The sequence below is a fragment of the Leucoraja erinacea genome, chromosome 38 (genome assembly GCF_028641065.1).
Source record: "Leucoraja erinacea ecotype New England chromosome 38, Leri_hhj_1, whole genome shotgun sequence".
In the NCBI taxonomy this organism is placed as follows: domain Eukaryota; kingdom Metazoa; phylum Chordata; class Chondrichthyes; order Rajiformes; family Rajidae; genus Leucoraja; species Leucoraja erinaceus.
This window is the reverse complement of record NC_073414.1, coordinates 9,799,537-9,820,083: the sequence shown is the minus strand read 5'-3', so window position 1 is coordinate 9,820,083 and position 20,547 is coordinate 9,799,537. Positions and strand designations below refer to the sequence as shown.

The following is a 20,547-nucleotide window of genomic DNA, read 5'->3' as shown; positions in this document are numbered from 1 at the left end:
ATGCTCCAGAATTGGTCCTTGTTCAAATTCACGATAAAAGTACAATATAAAATAAACAACAGTGTCACACACACAGCAGTCTGAATTCCAGTTTGTGCCTCTTAGTTTTCTCCCCAAGGCTGGACATCTTATTAAACTAATCCTCTCCTGTACATTTTCTTTACACACTCTCTAGTGGGCGTGGACATCCATGGCGTGGCCACTGTCGATGGGCTCTCCGGGATTCAAGATGGCGGCGGTTGGCGGTGGCGGCGGCTGGAGGGCCGGGTGGGGCGGTGTCCTGTGGTGCATCATCAGGGCGGCGTGGTGGGCGTGGCCGGGGATGAAGGAGTGCAGCGAGGGTCCGTGTCTCAGCTGGGCCGGGTGCGGCGACATCGGGGGGGGCGGCGGGTACCCCCCCGGCTGTGCGATGCCCATCCCCACCGCTCCTCCCGGAGATACGAACTCCCCCGGCATTCCCGGCAAACCTGCGGGCGGGGGCGGGGGGGGAGACAGAGATCAGAAGGTAAGACCATCCGCGCTTGTCAACATAGAAACATAGAAAATAGGCGCAGGAGGAGGCCATTCGGCCCTTCGAGCCAGCACCATTCGCCATTCATTGTGATCATGGCTGATCGTCCACAATCAATAACCCGTGCCTGCCTTCTCCCCATATCCCTTGACTCCACCATCCCCTAGAGCTCTATCTAACTCGCTCTTAAATCCATCCAGTGACTTGGCCTCCACTGCCCTCTGTGGCAGAGAATTCCACAAATTCACAACTAGGGGCAATTTACTTAGAGAGGGCCAATTAACCTCCAAACCCGCACGCCTTTGGGATGTGGTTGGAAACCGGAGCACCCGGAGTAAACCCACGCGCAGTCACAGGGAGAACATGCAAACTCCGCACAGACAGCACCCGAGGTCAATGTTGAACCCGGGGTCTCTGGAGCGGTGAGCCAGCAGCTCCACCCGCTGCACCACTGTGCCGCCCTTAATCAAACATATTGAAGAACTTCAAGGTCAAGTTAGAATATATAGTGGACACAAGGAACTGCAGTGGCTGGGTTATACCAAAGAAAGACACAAAGTGCTGGAGTAACTCAGCGAGTCAGCCAGCACCTCTGGAGAAAAAGGATGGGTGATATTTCAGTTTGGGACATCCCCCATTCATGAGTTCCCAACCCAAAACGTCACGCATCCTTTTTCTCCGCAGATGCTGCCTGACCCGCTGTGTTAATCCTACTCTTTGTGTGTATATTTGGAATATCCAGCCTTGTTCAGAGACTCTCTGACAGAGCCCAGCACCACAATGTCCCTGCCGACTGGGCCCTCACACCTGGTTTAGTTTAGTTTAGTTTAGAGATACAGTGCGGAAACAGGCCCTTTGGCCCACTGAGTCCGTACCGACCAGCGATCCCCGCACACCAACACTATCCTGCACACACAAGAGACAATTTACATTTATACCGAAGGCAAGTAACCTACAAATCTTTGGAGTGTGGGAGGAAACCGGAGCACCCAGAGAAAACCCTCGCAGGTCACGGGGAGAACGTGCAAACTCCGCACAGACAGCACCCGTAGTCGGGATCGAACCCGGGTCTCTGGTGCTGTGAGGCAGCAACTCTACCGCTGTGCCACCGTGCCGGCCTGGTGCAGTGGTTATCGCGGTAACTATGGCTCGGTCACCGTCCAAGGGTCTATCCGATGCTGAAACACCATCATATAACCATATAACCATATAACAATTACAACAGGCCATCTCGGCCCTTCTAGTCCGTGCCGAACACATAATCTCCCCTAGTCCCATATATCTGCGCTCAGACCATAACCCTCCATTCCCTTCTCTCGGAATTCAACCACAAGACAGAGGCAGAGTTGCTGCCTCACAGCGCCAGAGACCCAGGTTCAATCCCGACTACGGGTGCTGTCTGTACGGAGTTTGCACGTTCTCCCCGTGACCTGCCCGGGTTTTTCCGGGATGCTTCGACTCCCTCCCACACTCCAAAGACGTGCGGGGAGCTATAGTTTAATCGGCTTTGGTAAAAATTGTAAATTGTCCCCCAGTGTGACACCAGCACTATCGTACTGACACAAGGGATCGCTGGTCGACGCAGGCTCGGTGGGCCGCAGGGCCTGTTCCCGTGCTGTATCTCTAAACTAAACTAAACTAAAACTAATAGGGAGCTAGTCTGGGCCAGTCAGGAGATGCAGGAATTAGGTTCAGGTGTACTGACCCGTGACAGATCTGAGATATTAATGAGCGTATTTGCATACCTGCCCTGTCAATTCAATTGGACACACTGCGATTGACTGCGTCCTTACACTGCCCACTATCAATTAACACACACAGTGGCGGCCTGGCCTTGTGTGTTTGTGTGTGTGTGTGTGCTTAATGCCTGCCCTTTCTCCCATTGATTTGCTAATTTGTCTCAGCTCGTCGCCCCTGCAATCCTGTCTGGGTCTGGGGGCCCCTTCTCTTCAAAACTTCCATTTCAAAGACGATCTCCATTTTAAAAAGCAAACCAAAGGTAGTTTAGCTCCGTTCAGTTTCGTTTAGAGATACTGCGCGTAAACAGGCCCATCGGCCCACCGAGTCCGCGCCGACCAGCGATGCTCCCGATGTTGGGGGAGTCCAGCCCACTATCCTAAACAAACACTATCCTACACCTACGCCTAGGAGTATTGTGACCACACCTGGAGTATTGTGTGCAGTTTTGGTCCCCTAATTTGAGGAAGGGCATTCTTGCTATTGAGGGAGTGCAGCGTAGGTTTACAAGGTTAATTCCCGGGATGGCGGGACTGTCATATGCTGAGAGAATGGAGCGGCTGGGCTTGTACACTCTGGAGTTTAGAAGGATGAGAGGATATCTGATTGAAACATATAAGATTGTCAAAGGCTTCGACACGCTAGAGGCAGGAAACATGTTCCTGATGGTACACAAAAATGCTGGAGAAACTCAGCGGGTGCAGCAGCATCTATGGAGCGAAGGAAATAGGTAACGTTTCGGCCCTAAACGTTACCTATTTCCTTCGCTCCATAGATGCTGCTGCACCCGCTGAGTTTCTCCAGCATTTTTATGTACCTTCGATTTTCCAGCATCTGCAGTTCCTTCTTGAACAACATGTTCCCGATGTTGGGGGAGTCCGGAACCAGGGGCCACACAGTTTAAGAATAAGGAGTAAGCCATTTAGAACGGAGACGAGGAAACACTTTTTCTCACAGAGAGTGGTGAGTGTGTGGAATTCTCCGCCTCAGGTGGAGGCAGGTTCTCTGGATGCTTTCAAGAGAGAGCTAGATAGGGCTCTTAAAGATAGCGGAGTCAGGGGATATGGGGAGAAGGCAGGAACTGGGAACTGATTGTGGATGATCAGCCATGATCACATTGAATGGCGATGCTGGCTCGAAGGGCCGAATGGCCTACTCTTGCACCTATTGTCTATTGTTTATCGTCTATTGTCAAAGTAGTGTTGAGTTGGAAGGTACTGGTTTATAGACTCCAATGGTCACCAAAGAGGTAAATGGCAGCTCAGGATTGCTCTCGTTGGTGATGGGATGGTTCAGTTGGGTGTAGTTTAGTTTAGTTTAGAGATACAGCGCGGAAACAGGTCCTTCAGCCCACCGAGTCCCCACCGACCAGCGATATCTACGCACTAACACTTTCTCACACACACTAGGGACAATTTGCATTTACACCAAGCCAATTAACCACAAACCCATACGCCTTTGGAGTGTGGGAGGAAACCGATGATCTTGGTGAAAACCCACATAGTCACGGGGAGAACGTACAAACTCTGTACTGACAGCACCCGTAGTCAGGATCGAACCCAGGTCCCTGGCGCTGTGAGGCAGCAACTCTACCGCTGCGCCACCGTGCCTCCATGTCCCTGTCGAGTTTATCATAAGGTACGCTTCCATCAACCGCCCATTCACCCTCACACCCCTAATGCTGGGAGTAGCTTGCATTTCTATAGCGGCTTCACATTCGTTTTGGGATGCCCTGAAGTGTTTCACAGGCCGCCACGGGGTAGAACCGCTGCCTCACAGCGCCAGAGACCCGCGTTTGATCCTGACCTCGGGTGCTGTCTGTGTGGAGTTTGCACGTTCTCCCTGGGATACTTCTGGAAATCTGCTTGCTAGGAAAGTTTGGAGGGACTTGGAGGGGAACTAGCAGGTGTTGGTGTTCCCCTGTACCTGCTGCCCTTGCTCCGGTTATTGGTGGTGGTATAGTGTGGACTCTTGGATCATCTACCACAACCAAAGAGCAGTGCTGAACTACTATCTATCTCATTGGTGACCCTCGGACTATCCTTGATCGAACTTTGCTGACTTTACCTTGCACTAAACGTTATTCCCTTATCATGTATCTGTACACTGTGGACGGCTCGATTGTAATCATGTATTGTCTTTCGGCTGACTGGTTAGCACGCAACAAAAGCTTTTCACTGTACCTCGGTACACCTGACAATAAACTAGACTCAATTGGACTGAATATGTTGGAAGAAACTGCGGATGCTGGGTTAAACCAAAGATAGACACACAAATGCTGGAGTAACTCAGCGGGACAGGCAGCATCTTTGGAGAGAAGGAATGGGTGACGTTTCGGGTCGAGACCCTTCTTCAGACTGAGGGTCGGGGGAAAGAGAAACGAGAGATAGTGATGTGGAGAGATGTAGAACAATGAATGAAAGATATGTAAAAAAGTAACCATGATAAAGGAAACAGCCCATTGTTAGTTGTTTGCTAGGTGAGAATGAGAAGCTGGTGCGACTTGGGTGGAGGAGCGATAGAGAGGGAATGCCAGGGCTACCTGAAGTGAGAGAAATCAATATTCATACCACTGGGCTGTAAGCTGCCCAAGCGAAATATAAGATGCTGTTCCTCCAATTTGCGTTTAGCCTCACTCTGACAATGGAGGAGACTGAGGACAGAAAGGTCAGTGTGGGAATGGGAAGGAGAATTAAAGTGTCCAGCAACCGGGAGATCAGGTTGGTTCAGGCGGGCTGAGTGAAGGTGTTCCACGAAACGATCGCCCAGTCTGAGTTTGGTCTCGCCGATGTATAAGAGTCCACATCTTGAACAACGGATACAGTAGATGAGGTTGGAGGAGGTGCAAGTGAACCTCTGCCTCACCTGAAAGGACTGCGGGACACAGTCCCAGGAATGTGCAGGAAGGAACTGCAGATGCTGGTTTGTACTGAAGATAGACATATGGTGCTGGAGCCCACCGAGTCCATGCCAACCAGCGATACCCCCACATTAACACATATCTACACACACTAGACTGACCCCCCCCCCCCCCCCACTAGTGTGAGTAGTGAATCTGTGGAATTCTCAGGCACAGACAGCAGTGGAGGCCAATTAACTGGATATTTTCAAGAGAGAGTTAGATTTAGCTCTTAGAGCTAACGGAATTAATGGATATGGGGAGAAAGCAGGAATGTGGATGATCAGCCATGATCATATTGAATGGCGGTGCTGACTGGAAGGGCCGAATGGCCTACTCCTGCATCTATTGTCCATGTTTCTATGAACCGCTGGAGCTGCTACTAACGATGGCAGAGAGACACAAAAAGCTGGAGTAACTCAGCATCTCTGGAGAGAAGGGATGGATGGGTGACGTTTCGGGTCGAGGCCCTTCTTCAGGCTCCGACTAATGAAGGCAGTTTTGTTGGCCGGGAGGATCAGGAAGGGAGGAAGGGGGCGGGGGGGTCTCCATGTTGGTTTGCTCCTGGGCCTGGCCAAGATGGCCGCTTGCGGATCCAGGGAGCGGGCAGTCGAGGACCTATGTCCGTGCCCGCGTGTCCCTGGAGAAGGAGCACACACGCGGTGTCCACGGGAACTCGAGAGGCCTCCCGTGAACGCTGGTCGCCGCGGGGTGGGGGTCGAACGTATTGTACACAAAGTTTAATCTGACAACTGTTTGTTAACTGCCAAAGGCAGTCTCGATTTTGTTACTGCTCTGAGTTTGTGTTTATTTGAATGAAAGCTCTTTGTATTAAAATATAAAGCAGGCTGGCAGGGACTCGTGTACAGAAACTGGGGATGAAAAAAATCTCTTGCCCAGAAACGGGGAATCGAGGACCAGAGGACATAAGTTGAAGGTGAAGGGGAAAAGATTTAATAGGAATCTGAGACCTAACTTTTTCACACAAAGGGTGGTGGGTGTATGGAACAAGCTGCTAGAGGAGATAGTTGAGGCAGGGACTATCCCAACGTTTAAGAGACAGTTTGACAGGTACATGGATAGGACAGGTTTGGAGGTTTATGAGCCGAACGCAGGCAGGTGGGACTAGTGGAGCTGTGCCATGTTGGCCAGTGTGGGCAAGGTGGGCCAAAGGGCCTGTTTCCACGCTGTATCACTCTATGACTCTATGACACGTCTGTGAACAGCTCACAATGAGTGGCCTGGGTTGGACGCCATCTTGGATATTGTAGGAGCCTCGATCTGAAACGTCACCTATTCCTTCTCTCCAGAGATGCTGCCTGACCCGCTGAGTCACTCCAGCACCACCCCCAAAGTCAGGCCTTTACAGACTTGAACTAAGATGGTCACTGCTGGACTGGACAGAAGTAATTCTCCATCTTTAGCCCTTTATTCCTTCACTGCACATTAAGTTGATGGCTTTTAAAATGGCCGACATTTCAGTTCATTAATGACTTCAGAACCTTGTCCTGTTGGCTTGATGGCTATCACTCTATGACTCTGAGTACAAGACAAGACAAGACATCGTTCGATGGACAACGGCACGTCTAGCTGTGTAATGGGGGGGGGGGGGGGGGGGAGATGGGACGGGGAGAACGGGATAGACAGTGATGACAATGGCGGGCAGGGAGATCTGGGCGAGTGGATACAAAGAATACATTCACCCCCATTGGGGACAGTACTTACTTCCCCTTTGCTTGGCGAGTGGGTGACAGTGGTGAGGACTACATGTAGTGCCACTGCCCCTCCATGCCCATATTCATGCCCATTCCACCCATTGGCCCTAGAAGGAAGATAAACAATCCAAGACCATGCCAGGACAGAACCACAGTCAGAACATCAGAGCACGAGATGACGCAGATGGAAACACCAGCCCTCCTCCCAACCCAACCCAACCCAACCCAACCCAACCGCGCCACATTCAATGGATGGGGGTGGGGGGGGGCCTGAAGAGAAGACTGTGCCACTAGACATTAATGGGTGGTGAGGTGAGAGTGGAGGAGGTGAGTGACACAGCGATGAGGTTGGCTCGTGGTGGGTGGGATGAGTGTGGTGAGACAGGAGGGGGGGAAGGGGAAGGGGGGGGGGGGGGGGTGGGGTTGGTGCCAGCTTACCTGGGGGCCGGATGCCCATATGTTGCTGCCCGTCCATTACAAAGCCGGCCATTGGCTGCCCGTCGGGACTGTAGGGTGCGCCCTGACCTACTGAGGGAGGAGAGAAGAGCGGCGGGTCACTCGACAGTCGGGACGAGGCGCCGGCGTGGACGTTACACGCGGCTTGTATCAGCCTGGCTGCGTGTGCGCGCAGGAAACCAGCCACGCTAAGCGGCACGGTGGCCCAGCGGTAGAGTTGCCGCCTCACAGCGCCAGAGACCCGGGTTCGATCCCGACTACGGGTGCTTGTCTGTACGGAGTTTGTACGTTCTCCCCGTGACCTGCGTGGGTTTTCTCCGGGTGCTCCGGTTTCCTCCCACACCCCAAAGACATGCAGGTTTGTCGGTTAATTGGCTTCGGCAAAATTGTAAATTGTCCCTAGTGTGTGCGTCGGGCAGTGTTAGTGTGCGGGGATCGCTGGTCGGCGCGGACTCGGTGGGCAGATGGGCCTGTTTCCGCGCTGTATCTCTAAACTAACACTAAACTAATCTGCAGGAAGACAAAAGTGCTGGAGAAACTCAGCGGGTGCAGCAGCATCTATGGAGCGAAGGAAATAGGCAACGTTTCGTGCCGAAACCCTTCAGAAGGGTTTCAGCCATTGCCTATTTCCTTTGCTCCATAGATGCTGCTGCACCCCCTTAAGTTTCTCCAGCACTTTTGCCTATCTTTGATTTTCCAGCATCTGCAGTTCCTTCTTAAACTTATCTGCAAGTCTGCGGGGCAATTCTGAATGAGATTCACGAACTGGAAGATTCAGTGGTATCGATCCGGCAGCATCTGTGGACATTTTGAGTCGGAACCCTTCGATAGACAGATTGTAGTGGGGGAGTGGGGGGGGGGGGGAAAGGTGGGGAAGGGGGGGGGAGTTGGGGGGTTGGAGGGACAAAGCGGAAAAAGAGAGTCGGGGGCAGAAACAAAGACTGGCGAGTGATAGGTGGATACAGGTGGGGAAGGTTTGATTGGAAGATGTGGTGGTGCAAGTGATGAAAACGAGACAAATGAGCGTGTTAAATGAGGAGACAAGAAGCATGAACTGTAAAGCGGGGGGGAGGGATATAGGCATGATTGTGGGGGTAATGGGCGTGCACCGTTGTGGAGGAGTGGGGGGCGCAGGAGAGAGAGGGGGAGAAGAGATATTACAGAAAACGGAAGGATTCAATGTCATTTATCATCAGTGATTTCCCAGTTGCCAAACACTTCAACCCCCCCTCCCATTCCCACACTGACCTTTCTATCCTGGGCCTCCTCCATTGTCAGAGTGAGGCCCAGCGCAAATTGGAGGAACAGCACCTCATATTTCGCTTGAGCAGCTTACACCCCAGCGGTATGAACATTGACTACTCTAACTTCAAGTAACCCTTGCTTTCCCTCATTCTCCATCCCTTCCCCTCCCAATCATCCTGCTAGTTTCACTGTTCATAACCCTACATCATCACCTCTTCCACAGCCAACAATGGACCATTGTGGGCTCCTTGGCCGTTGGTGCCGGCTCCGATTTTTTCTGAACATTTTCACACGTTTCAGGTCAAGACCCTTCTTCAGACTAAGAGTTTCCCTCTCCCCTGACTCTCAGTCTGAAGAAGGGTCTCGACCTGAAACGTCCCCATTCCTTAACCTCAGAGATGCTGTCTGACCCACTGAGTTACTCCAGCATTTTGAGTGTTTTTTTTGTATGCCAGCATCTGCAGTTCTTTGTTCCCACACCAAGACAATAGACACAAAATGCTGGAGTAACTCAGGGGAGACAGCATCTCTGGAAATGGGTGCTGGGGTCGAGACTCAGAAGGGTGTCGACTGAGAGCAGCTTCTCTCTCACCTAGCAAAGGAACTGGGCTGACATGGTTCAGGTCTTTCATTCATTGACTTCTGAATCACCGTCTATATCTCTCGGGTGTCGACCTGACTCTCAGTCTGAAGAAGGGTCTCGACCCGAAACGTCACCCATTCCTTCTCTCCGGAGATGGTGCCTGTCCCGCTGAGTTACTCCAGCATTTAGTGTCTATCTTCGGTGTAAACCAGCATCTGCAGTTCCTTCCTACACATTTTGTCTTTCCGCTGACTGGTTAGCACGCAACAAAAGCTTTTCATTGCACTTCGATACGCCTGACAATAAACTAGACTCAACTAAACTTTGAAGAAGGGTCCCGATCCAAAACGCCGCCTGTCCACTCCTTCCCAGGTATCCTATAACAACCATATAACCATATAACAATTACAGCACGGAAACAGGCCATCTCGGCCCTACAAGTCCGTGCCGAACAAATTTTTTTTCCCCTTAGTCCCACCTGCCTGCACTCATACCATAACCCTCCATTCCCTTCTCATCCATATGCCTATCCAATTTATTTTTAAATTATACCAATGAACCTGCCTCCACCACTTCCACTGGAAGCTCATTCCACACCGCCACCACTCTCTGAGTAAAGAAGTTCCCCCTCATATTACCCCTAAACTTCTGTCCCTTAATTCTGGAGTCATGTCCCCTTGTTTGAATCTTCCCTATTCTCAAAGGGAAAAGCTTGTCCACATCAAGTCTGTCTATCCCTCTCATCATTTTAAAGACCTCTATCAGGTCCCCCCTTAACCTTCTGCGCTCCAGAGAATAAAGACCTAACTTATTCAACCTATCTCTGCAACTTAGTTGTTGAAACCCAGGCAACATTCTAGTAAATCTCCTCTGTACTCTCTCTATTTTGTTGACATCCTTCCTATAATTGGGCGACCAAAATTGTACACCATACTCCAGATTTGGTCTCACCAATGCCTTGTACAATTTTAACATTACATCCCAGCTTCTATACTCAATGCTCTGATTTATAAAGGCTAGCATACCAAAAGCTTTCTTTGCCATCCTGCCTGAGTTACTCCAGTACTTTGTGTTTCCCTAACCTCTCCCCCTCTCCCCTCTCCCATCAGGCAAGAGGTACAGAAGTGTGAAAACGCACACCTCCGGATCCAGGGACAGTTTCTTCCCAGCTGTTATCAGGCAACTGAACCATCCTACCACAACCAGAGAGCAGTCCTGACCTCCCATCTACCTCATTGGTGACCCTTGGTGTCTATCTTCGGTATAAACCGGCATCTGCAGTTCCGTCCACTCACCACTACCTTCATAGGTTCATAAGTGATAGCAGAATTAGACCATTCGGCCCATCAAGTCTACGCCATTCAATCATGGCTGATCTATCTCTCCCTCCTAACCCCATTCTCCTGCCTTCTCTCCATAACCTCTGACACCCGTACTAATCAAGAATCTATCTATCTCTGCCTTAAATATACCCACTGACTTGTGGCCTCCGCAGCCTTCTGTGGCAATGAATTCCACAGATTCACCACCTTCTGACTAAAGAAATTCCTCCTCATCTCCTTCCTAAAGGAACGTCCTTTAATTCTGAGGCTGTGATCTCTGCTCCTACGGAACAAATCAGCATTTGCAGTTCCTTCCTACACTCAATGTCATTACAGTTGTGCTGTAAGCTGCCCAAGCTGAATATGAGGTGCTGTTCCTCCAATTTGCGCTGGGCCTCACTCTGACAGTGGAGGAGGCCCAGGACAGAAAGGTCAGTGTGGGAATGGGAGGGGGAGCTGCCGGGAGATCCAGCAGGTGTTTGGCGGTCCGAGCGCAAGTGTTCGGTGAAACGATCGCTTAATCAATGCGCGGTTTCGTCGGTGTAAAGGAGGCCGCAACAGAGAGGTGGGACAGTAGCGCAGCGGTAGAGTTGCTGCCTAACAGTGCCAGAAACCCGGGTTCGATCCTGACTATGAGTGCTGTCTGTACGGAGATTATACATTCTCCCCGTTTCCTCCGAGATCTTCGGTTTCCTCCCACACTCCAAATATGTACAGTTTTGCCGGTTCATTAGCTTGGTATAAATGTAAAATTTGTCCCCAGTGTGTGTAGGGTAGTGTTAGTGTGCGGGACGATCGCTGGTTGGCGCGGACACGGTGGGCCGAAGGGCCTGTTTCCACGCTGTATCTCTAAACCTAGAACTTAAATGAAGCACATCTTGTTGGCTGTGTTTGGATCAGGGAGGATAATGGTGAGAGCAGTGGCTTCTCCCAATGTCTCTCCAGTCCCTCTTGCAGTCTCTGAGCAGGCCAGTGAATGTGTACCACACGACACCTGCAACAGTACACCACACCCTCTGGTTCACACAGCTTAGAAATACAGCGTGGGAACAGGCCCTTCCGCCCATTGAGTCCATGCCGCCCAGCGATCACCCGTTCACGCTCGTTCAATGCATAGACTTTGTCCATTAGAGATACAGTATGGAGAGAGGCCCTTCAGCCCACCGAGTCCGCACTGATATGTGGAGTTGATGGAAATGGGGTTAATGTCGGATTAGTATGGATGCAAACAGTCGGAGTAACTCAGCGGGATGGGCAGCATCACTGGAGAGGAGGGATGGGTGACGTTTCGGGTAGAGACCCTTCGTAGTATGGGAGTTTGGCCTGGTGGCTGTTTCTGTCCTGTGTGACCCGGTGACCTTTGGAGATCGGTTTGTGCTGCAGGGAGTCACCAGATACCTCAAAAAGCCCTCTCACACGAGGCTTTAGACGTTTGAGATTCTCCGCAGAAGCAGGCCATTCGGCCCATCGAGTCCGTGCCGACCAGCGATCACCCCGCACACTAACACTACCCTACACACACTGGGGGCAATTTCAAATTTTCCCAATGCCAATGTAGGTTGGAGGTGCTTTTCCAGTGGTTGGGAATGCTGGAATGTCACGCAGGACACCCCTCCTCCCACCCTGTGTCAGTGGGAGAGGTGACCAGGGGAAAAGGACTCCCGGTGTGTAGGAAGGAACTACAGGTGCTAGTTTACACTGAAGATAGACACAAAGTGCTGGAGTAACTCAGCGGGACAGGCAGTGTCTCTGGAGAGAAGGAATGGGTGATGTTTCAGGTTGAGACCCTCTTTCAGAACCCATTCTCAGTTCTTCCTAGTCTCCATTCCTTCTCTCCAGAAGAGTTGCAGCCTCTCCCCTCATTGAGCTAAGGGCCTGTCCCACTTGGCCGTCATTTGCGCGTAATTTACGTGACATCATTTACGCGTTGCAACATGTACGTGATGATCACATGGTGCGCATTACGCCTGCATGGTGCTTGATGACATAGGCACGGCGTCGCAGGATTTTGTGATGTAAAAAATCTCCGCGCGCCATCGCCACGTGACGCGCTAATGACGGCCTAGTGTTACAGGCCCTTAACTCCAGCATTTCGTGTCCATCTTCAAAGAGCTACAGATGCTGGTTTATACCGAAGATAGACACCGAGTGCTGGAGTAACTCAGCAGGTCAGGACATCAACTCTTGAGAGAAAGGATGGGCAACGTTTCGGGACGAAAGTCGAGGGGTGAGAGAACTGGAGGGAGGAAAAGGCCAGACCAAAGCAGGGCCAGCAACAGATGACCAGGGAATGGTGGAGACCATGTTGTGCCCATTAGGGTGGAGCCCATCATAGTGGGCCCTGACTGTGACAGGGGGTGAGAGTCCCGTACCACGGTGAGAGCCAACATGCTTCAGAGCAAAGTACAAAGTATTAAATCTGACCTGTTCGATTCGACTGGTCGATCATGGGCTGTACTATGCGACGCCTTGCGTTGATGAACCTGAAGGAGAAAGAAAAGCGTTTAGTTTAGAGATACAGCGCAGAAACAGGCCCTTCGGCCCACCGAGTCCGTACCGACCAGCGATCCCCGCACACCAACACTATCCTGCACACGCCAGGGACAATTTTACATTCATACCAAGCTAATTAATCTACAAACCTGCATGAAAGAACTGCAGGTGCTGGTTTAAATTGGGTAGACACAAAAAGCTGGAGTAACTCAGCAGGTGAGGCAGCATCTCTGGAGAGAAGGAATGGGTGATGTTTCGGGTTTAGACCCTTAACATCAACCTACAAAAACCTGTACGTCTTTGGAGCGTGGGAGGAAAGCGAAGATCTCGGAGAAAACCCACGCGGGTCATGGGGAGAACGTACAAACTCTGTACAGACAGCACCCGGGTCTCCGGCGCTGTGAGGCAGCAACTCTACCGCTGCACCATTCAGCTGCCCATTGTTCCTTTTTAATTTCCAGGTTTTTCCAGACCAAGGGTTGCACATCTAGTGGAGCTGATTATCCAACATCATTCCCAACGAATGTTTTACATCCTGGTGCCAATTTGGTGCCCTGGGATGGACTGGTTAGTACGCAAGAGGAGATCACATTGAAACATATAAGATTGTTAAGGGTTTGGACACGCTAGAGGCAGGAAACATGTTCCTGATGTTGGGGGAGTCCAGAACCAGGGGCCACACAGTTTAAGAATAAGGAGTAAGCCATTTAGAACGGAGACGAGGAAACACTTTTTCTCACAGAGAGTGGTGAGTCTGTGGAATTCTCTGCTTCAAAGGCTGGTGGAGGCAGGTTCTCTGGATGCTTTCAAGAGAGAGTTAGATAGGGCTCATAAAAATAGCGGTCATAGGATATGGGGAGAAGGCAGGAACGGGGTACTGATTGCGGATGATCAGCCATGATCACATTGAATGGCGGTGCTGTCTCGAAGGGCCGAATGGCCTACTCCTGCACCTATTGTCTGTTGTCTATTGCAACAAAAGCTTTTCACTAAGTGTACCATTATCTAGACATGTATCGACATCGACATCGACAATTGCGAGACCGATACCAAGGACAGGAAACTCTGGCGAACCATCATCCAAGAAGGAACGGCAACCTTGGAAGCTGCGAGATGCGCAGAATGAGAAGAAAAGAGAAGAAAACGGAAAGAGAGGCAGCAACAACCAAAGCCCGATTTTGACGTCTGGAATGACCTGTCCTGAATGTCGAAGAACTTTCAAAGCCAGGATTGGACTCATAAGTTACCTGAGAGTCCATAAAAACAACAGACTGTAGACCAACATCCTCGACCTCGGATAGCCATGCCGATTAGCTAGTCGACCATAATAGTAATTTGGATATTAAACACTACAACCTCAAATAACCTCTCATCTACAAGGTACACAAAAATGCTGGAGAAACTCAGCGGGTGATGCAGCATCTATGGAACGAAGGAAATAGGCGACGTTTCGGGCCGAAACCCTTCTTCAGATTTTCCAGCATCTGCTGTACCTTCTTGGGGGCCTTGATTTTTCTCTTTTTGCACTATTATTGTTTGTTTTAAGTGTATATATGAATATCTATGAAAAGGTACCGAAGGTTAAGATATATTCAAGAGAGAGTTAGATTTAGTTCTTAGGGCTAACGGAATCAAGGGATACGGGGAGAAAGCAGGAACGGGGTACTGATTTTGGATGATCAGCCATGATCATATTGAATGTGGTGCTGGCTCAAAGGGCCGAATGGCCTACTCCTGGGGCGGGAGATTGCAACCTTCACGTGGTCCGCCCTGTTTCAACGAATGCAATCAACCCGGTGTGCACAATCAAATAAGATCAAATAGAACAAAGAAGTTGTACAACTTTAGGCTGTGCACGCCATACGCAAGATGAAGAAGCCAACTCCTGCACCTATTTTCTATGTTTCTATGCTCTATCCCTCTAGTTCCCCTCACCCCCTGACTCTCAGCCCGAAGAAGGGTCTCGAGTCAAAACGTCACCCATTCTTTTTTTAAAATCCAGAGATGCTGCCTGACCCGCTGAGTTACTCCAGCCTTTTTGTTTCTATCTTCGGCCTAGATAGAAACCTCACCTAAAGTTCCCTTATTCCTCTCACATTTTTGTTCTGTGTGGCTGTAAGGGGACTCGGGCAAAGCAAGAAGGTTTTTTGTCCCTGCCTGTTGGAATTTGGTTGACAGCCTGAGAACATGGTCCATTATTCAGCCGTTGTCCTATATTCCCCTTCACAAAGAGCTGGGCCAGCTTGAAGCCTTTAATGATTCACTTCGAAGTCAATTGTACAGCTTGGACAGCCTGAGGCCTAACAGGGCATTGGAGAGAGCAGCTCTGTTTAGCTAAGCATTGAACCGACCTGCTTGTATTCTCTCCGGAACGCAAGCTGACACATTTTTCTTGTACCATTCGAGCAGAGAAAAAAATAAACCTCTCTCGTTTCCAGTGACTCTTCTCAAGAAAAATGTTCGCTTACATTCTCATTTTCCCTCCCCCCCCCCCGGGGGCACTGAGGTAATATCTGAGAGAAATGCTTCACGACTTTGGTTTCCCTGGTGCGGTTATTGGAGTAGCGGAGTCGTAGAGTCACACAGCGCGTGAACAGGCCCCTCGGCCCAACTTGTCCACGCTGACCAACATGCCCCATCTACACTACGACAAAGGACAAAGGGCATTTATTGTCACATACACCAATTGGTGCAGTGAAATTGGAGTTGCCATTGCAGCACACAAATATGATAAACACAACACTATAGAATTTAACATTAAACATAAAAAATATCCCCACAGCGGGATCAACGTTTCCCACTGTGAGGGAAGGCAGCAAAGTTCAGTCTACTTCCTCCATGTTCACTCGTGGTTTGGGCCTATTGAGGCGTCGCCGTTATGGCGGCCCGATGTTTCAGGCCCTCTCGCTGGGATGATGGAACTCCGGCGTTGGAAGAACACTCTCAGCGGCTTGGAGTTTCGAAACGACCGCTTGTTACCGGAGACCGCGGCTCCCAAAGTCCACAGGCCAAGCTGGGCAATCTCGGCAAAAGATCCCAGGCTCTTTAAACGGTGTTTAAAGTCAGCGCCGCTGCGGCTGAAACCTCCGCAGACCACAGCTGTTGAAGTCGGCAGGCCCAGCTTCGGAGCTGTCCGGAGCTTCAACACGGCGACCCGGGTAAGGCATCGCCCGCTCCGCGATGGTACCTCAGTGCTGAGCCGCCGCTGAATCTGCAGCTCGAAGCTCTGGCCGGTCTCCAACAGGAAAGGCCGCGCCAATCCAGGTGGTAGGCCGCAAAGGGGGGGTGGGGGGGGGGGGGCGAAGATGCGGCCCGGAGGAAAGACGCATCCTCGACCAGGTAGGGTCTGGAAAAAATGCCTGCATTTAGCCCAGACCCCCCACATAAAAAAGGCCTCCAGAACACAACTTTGTAACAAATTAAAAATTTAAAAAAGGGTGAAAAACTAGTTCCTGATTCCTCTATTCTGGGTAAAAGACCCGATCTATTCCTCTCACGATTTTGTACATCTCCATAAGATGACCCCTCATCCTCCTGCGCTCCAAGGAATAGAGTCCCAGCCTGCTCAACCTCTCCGTGTAGCTCAGACCCTCGAGTCCTGGCAACATCCTCGTAAATCTTCTCTGCACCCTTTCAAGCTTGACGACATGTTCCCGATAACGTGGTGACTAAAGTTGAGCACAATACTCTAAATGTGGCCTCACCAACATCAATAAACAGGAGCAGGCCATTTGGCCCTTCGAGCCAGCACCGAGCCAACAACGTCTTAGATAACTGTAACATGGCCTCCCAGCTTCTTTACTTAATACTCTGACTGATGAAGGCCAACGAGCTCAAAACCTTTTTTGACCACAATCTATCTGTGACGCCATACCCGGTAACTTCTAAGTGCCCCGATCTTGCTGGCATGAGATGGGTGGAGAGGCAAGGGGAGGCTAGGGGAGGGGGTGTCAGTGAGAGGGTGGTGGTGTTGGTTACTGCTCTCTAGATTACACTTTAGTTTAGTTTAGAGATACAGCGAGGAAGCAGGCCCTTCAGCCCAATGAGTCCGTGCCGTCCAGCGATCCCGGCACACTTACACTAGGGACAATTTACAATGACGCCAAGCCAATTAACCTACAAACCTGTGCGTCTTTGGAGTGTGGGAGGATACCGGAGATCCCGGAGTAAACCCACGCAGGTCACGGGGATAATGTACAAACTCCGTACAGATGGTCGGGATCGAACCGGAGTCTCTGGTGCTGTGAGGCAGCAACTTAACCACTATCCGGCCACTCCTTCTCCTCCCCTCTCCCATCAGGCTAAAGGTGTGAAAACGCACACCGCCAGATTCAGGGACTGTTTCTTCCCAGCTGTTATCAGGCAACTGAACCATCCTACCACAACCAGAGAGCAGTGCTGAACTACTATCTACCTCATTGGTGACCCTCGGACTATCCTTGATCGGACTTTGCTGGCTTTACCTTGTACTAAAGGTTATTCCCTTAACATGTATATACGTATTCACACTGTAAATGGCTCGATTGTAATCATGTATTGTCTTTCCGCTGACTAGTTAGCACGCAACAAAACCTTTTCACTGTACCTCGGTACACGTGACAATAAACTAGACGGAACTACACTTGAAATAGTCAGTGTCATCTGGGAGTGAACAGCTGGGAAGAAACTGGGTATATGCAGCACCAGGGACCCAGGTTCGATCCCGACCACGGGTGCTGTCTGTACGGAGTTTGCTCGTTCTCGCCGTGATCGTGTGGGTTTTCACTGAGATCTTCGGTTTCCTCCCACACTCCAAAGACGTGCAGGTACAGTATGCAGGTTAATTGGCTTGGTGTACGTGTAAAATTGGCCCTAGTGTGTGTAGGATAGTGTTAGTGTGCGGGGATCGCTGGTCGGAGCGGACACAGTGGGTCGAAGGGCCTGTTTCCATGCTGTATCTCTAAACTAAACTAAACTCCGCTGAACCTCAGACCGCCTAATTGCTAAGAATAAATCTTGTTAATTGAGCTAACAATTGATTAAATTGACGGTTTTGTTCCACTGCCAAAGGTTAGGAGGAGGACCCCTAGGGCAACCATGGGTCTAGCAGGAGATGCTGGGAGCTGAAGGTTAAAGCAACATGTTTACGAGGTATCACAGGGCTATAAAATCCGTTTATTGTTAGTGATACAGTGCGGAAACAGGCTTTTCGGCCCTCCGGATCCGCGCCGACCAGCGATCCCCGCATATTAACACTATTCTACACATACTAGGGGTCATTTTTTTTACATTTACCAAGCCAATTTACCTACTTCTCTGCATGTCTTTGGATTGTGGGAGGAAACCAAAGGTCTTGGAGAAAACCCACGCAGGTCACGGGGAGAACGTGCAAACTCCGTACAGACAGCACCTGTAGTTGGGATTGAACCCGGGTCTCCGGTGCTGCAACTGCATCGCAGTAAGGCAGCAACTGCATCGCAGTGCCACTGTGCCACATTCAGGCAGTTTTTATTATTTTGTTCCAAAAACGTTGATAAGGTCAAAATGTCAGTTTGCCCAACTTCCAGCTGAGTACAGAAACTATTGGAGCATGTACCATGATGGAGAGAAGATCTCCACAGAGAAGATCTACGTGGATGTTGCCAGGTCTGAGCTATAGGGAGAAGTTGAGCATGCTGCGACTCTATTCCTTGGAGCGCAGGAGGATGAGGGGTGATGTTATAGAGGTGAACAAAATCATGAGAGGAATAGATCGGGTAGACGCATAGTCTTTTACCCAGAGTAGGGGAATCGAGGACCACAGCACATAGGTTCAAGGTGAAGGGGAAAAGATTTAATAGGAACCTGAGGGTTAACTTTTTTACACTAAGGGTGGTAGGTATATGGACGGAGCTGCCAGAGGAGGTAGATGAGGCTGGGACTATCACACAGTTTAAAAAACATTTTGATAAGTACATATTTAGGATACGTTTAGAGGAACATGGCCCAAATGCAAGCAGGTGGGACTAGTGTAGATGTGTATGTTGGTCGGCATGGGCAAGTTGGGCTGAAGGGTCTGTTTCCGTGCTCTATGAGATTATGACTCTATTAGGGTTAAGATTAGCTTCGGGTGGCACAGTGGCACAAATACTGCCTCACAGTGCCAGAGACCCGGGTGCGATCCTGACCTCAGGTGCTGTGTGTGTGTGTGTGTGTGTATGTGGAGTTTGTACGTTCTCCCTGTGATCCCATGGGTTTCCTCCAGGTGCTCCGGTTTCCTCCCACATCCAAATGATGAGCGGGTTTGTAGGTTAATTAGCCGTCTGTAAATTGCCTCTAGCTCGACCAGCCCCGACGCGAGGTTTGATCCCCCGGAGCGGGGGAGCTGCCATCCCCCTGAACCAGGAGCAGAGCGCCCCGATGCGGGGGGCCCGAACACCGCCAGCTACGGGAGCAAAGATCGTCCCGTCAACGGAGGGCTCGAGGCCCCCGACCACGGGAGAGTCTTCCATCACAGTGGGGAATGTGGAGGAGTCACTGTGGTGGATGTTTATGTTGAAATGTGTTTTGTGCGTTCCGTTTTTTTTTATTTGTATGACTGACTTGGCAAATGAAATTCCTCGTATGTTGCAAAACATACTTGGCTAATAAAGTATTATTGTGATTGTGTGCGGGGGGTGGATGAGAATGGGATAACATAGAACGGGTGATCGATGGTCGGCGTGGACTCAGTGGGTCGAAGGACCTGTTTCCATGATGTATCTCTGAGCTAACCGAATTGTATTGGATGCATTAGATTCTTTGATCAGTCTGAAGAAGGGTTTTGGCCCGAAACCTTGCCTATTTCCTTCGCTCCATAGATGCTGCTGCACCCGCTGAGTTTCTCCAGCACTTTTTGATTTTCCAGCATCTGCAGTTCCTTCTTAAACATTAGATCACCAATCATGTTTGGCAGTGTTGGGTGAATCTCCAGTGGGAGTGCCAAGGCAGCTTGGCTGGAGTTGGCAATGTCAACAAGGTGCCAGCCCACATGGATAAGCCCAGTGTTGGGAGTATTACCGTTGGTGAACAGATACATAGGTGCCATGCAACTGACCAATGCCACTGACTAATAGGTACCAATACTGATGTATAGAAAGGGTCTCGACCCGAAACGTCACCCATTCCTTCTCTGTCCTGGGTTACTCCACCATTTTGTGTCTACCAACACTACTGAGCTCTAGGGGATCATGACAGAAGCCTCCTCGTAGCGATCCCCGGAAACGACAACATGATGCAGTCCGAGACACGTCAGGCAACGAGTTCTGTCAACATGTTGGACAACGACAGAAGCCAACAGCGAGCTATACGTCGTCGGACACACGAGCGAATAAACTGGGCTACACAATCCATGGCAATTGATCAGTGGGCCCTGTGTTGACCCAGTCATGGGCACTTCGGCTTAGGATTCCAGGACAACTGGCTGGTATTGACCAGGGAATGCCACGGTAACCAGTCAGTGGGTGACACTGCAGTTGGCCCATGGAGTCTTTGGGACATCCAGCAACAGGCCTGTGGATGCTGACTGACCTAATGTGGCATCGTGCCAACTTGGCCATGGGGACCATGTTGGTTGGCTCATGGACACC

The 20,547-nt window shown here is 50.5% G+C and overlaps 1 protein-coding gene across 1 annotated transcript in view; it reads right to left on the bottom strand.

Moving 5' to 3' along the window:
• Nucleotides 1–327: 327 nt before the first annotated feature.
• LOC129714270 (homeobox protein Meis1-like) overlaps nt 328–20,547 on the bottom strand; it is a 233,343-nt gene continuing 213,123 nt past the window's right edge. The window contains 4 exon segments of the mRNA XM_055663820.1: nt 328–467; nt 6,873–6,969; nt 7,301–7,387; nt 12,893–12,951. Coding sequence (XP_055519795.1) covers nt 6,911–6,969; nt 7,301–7,387; nt 12,893–12,951 — 205 coding nt within the window. The 3' untranslated portion in view covers nt 328–467; nt 6,873–6,910.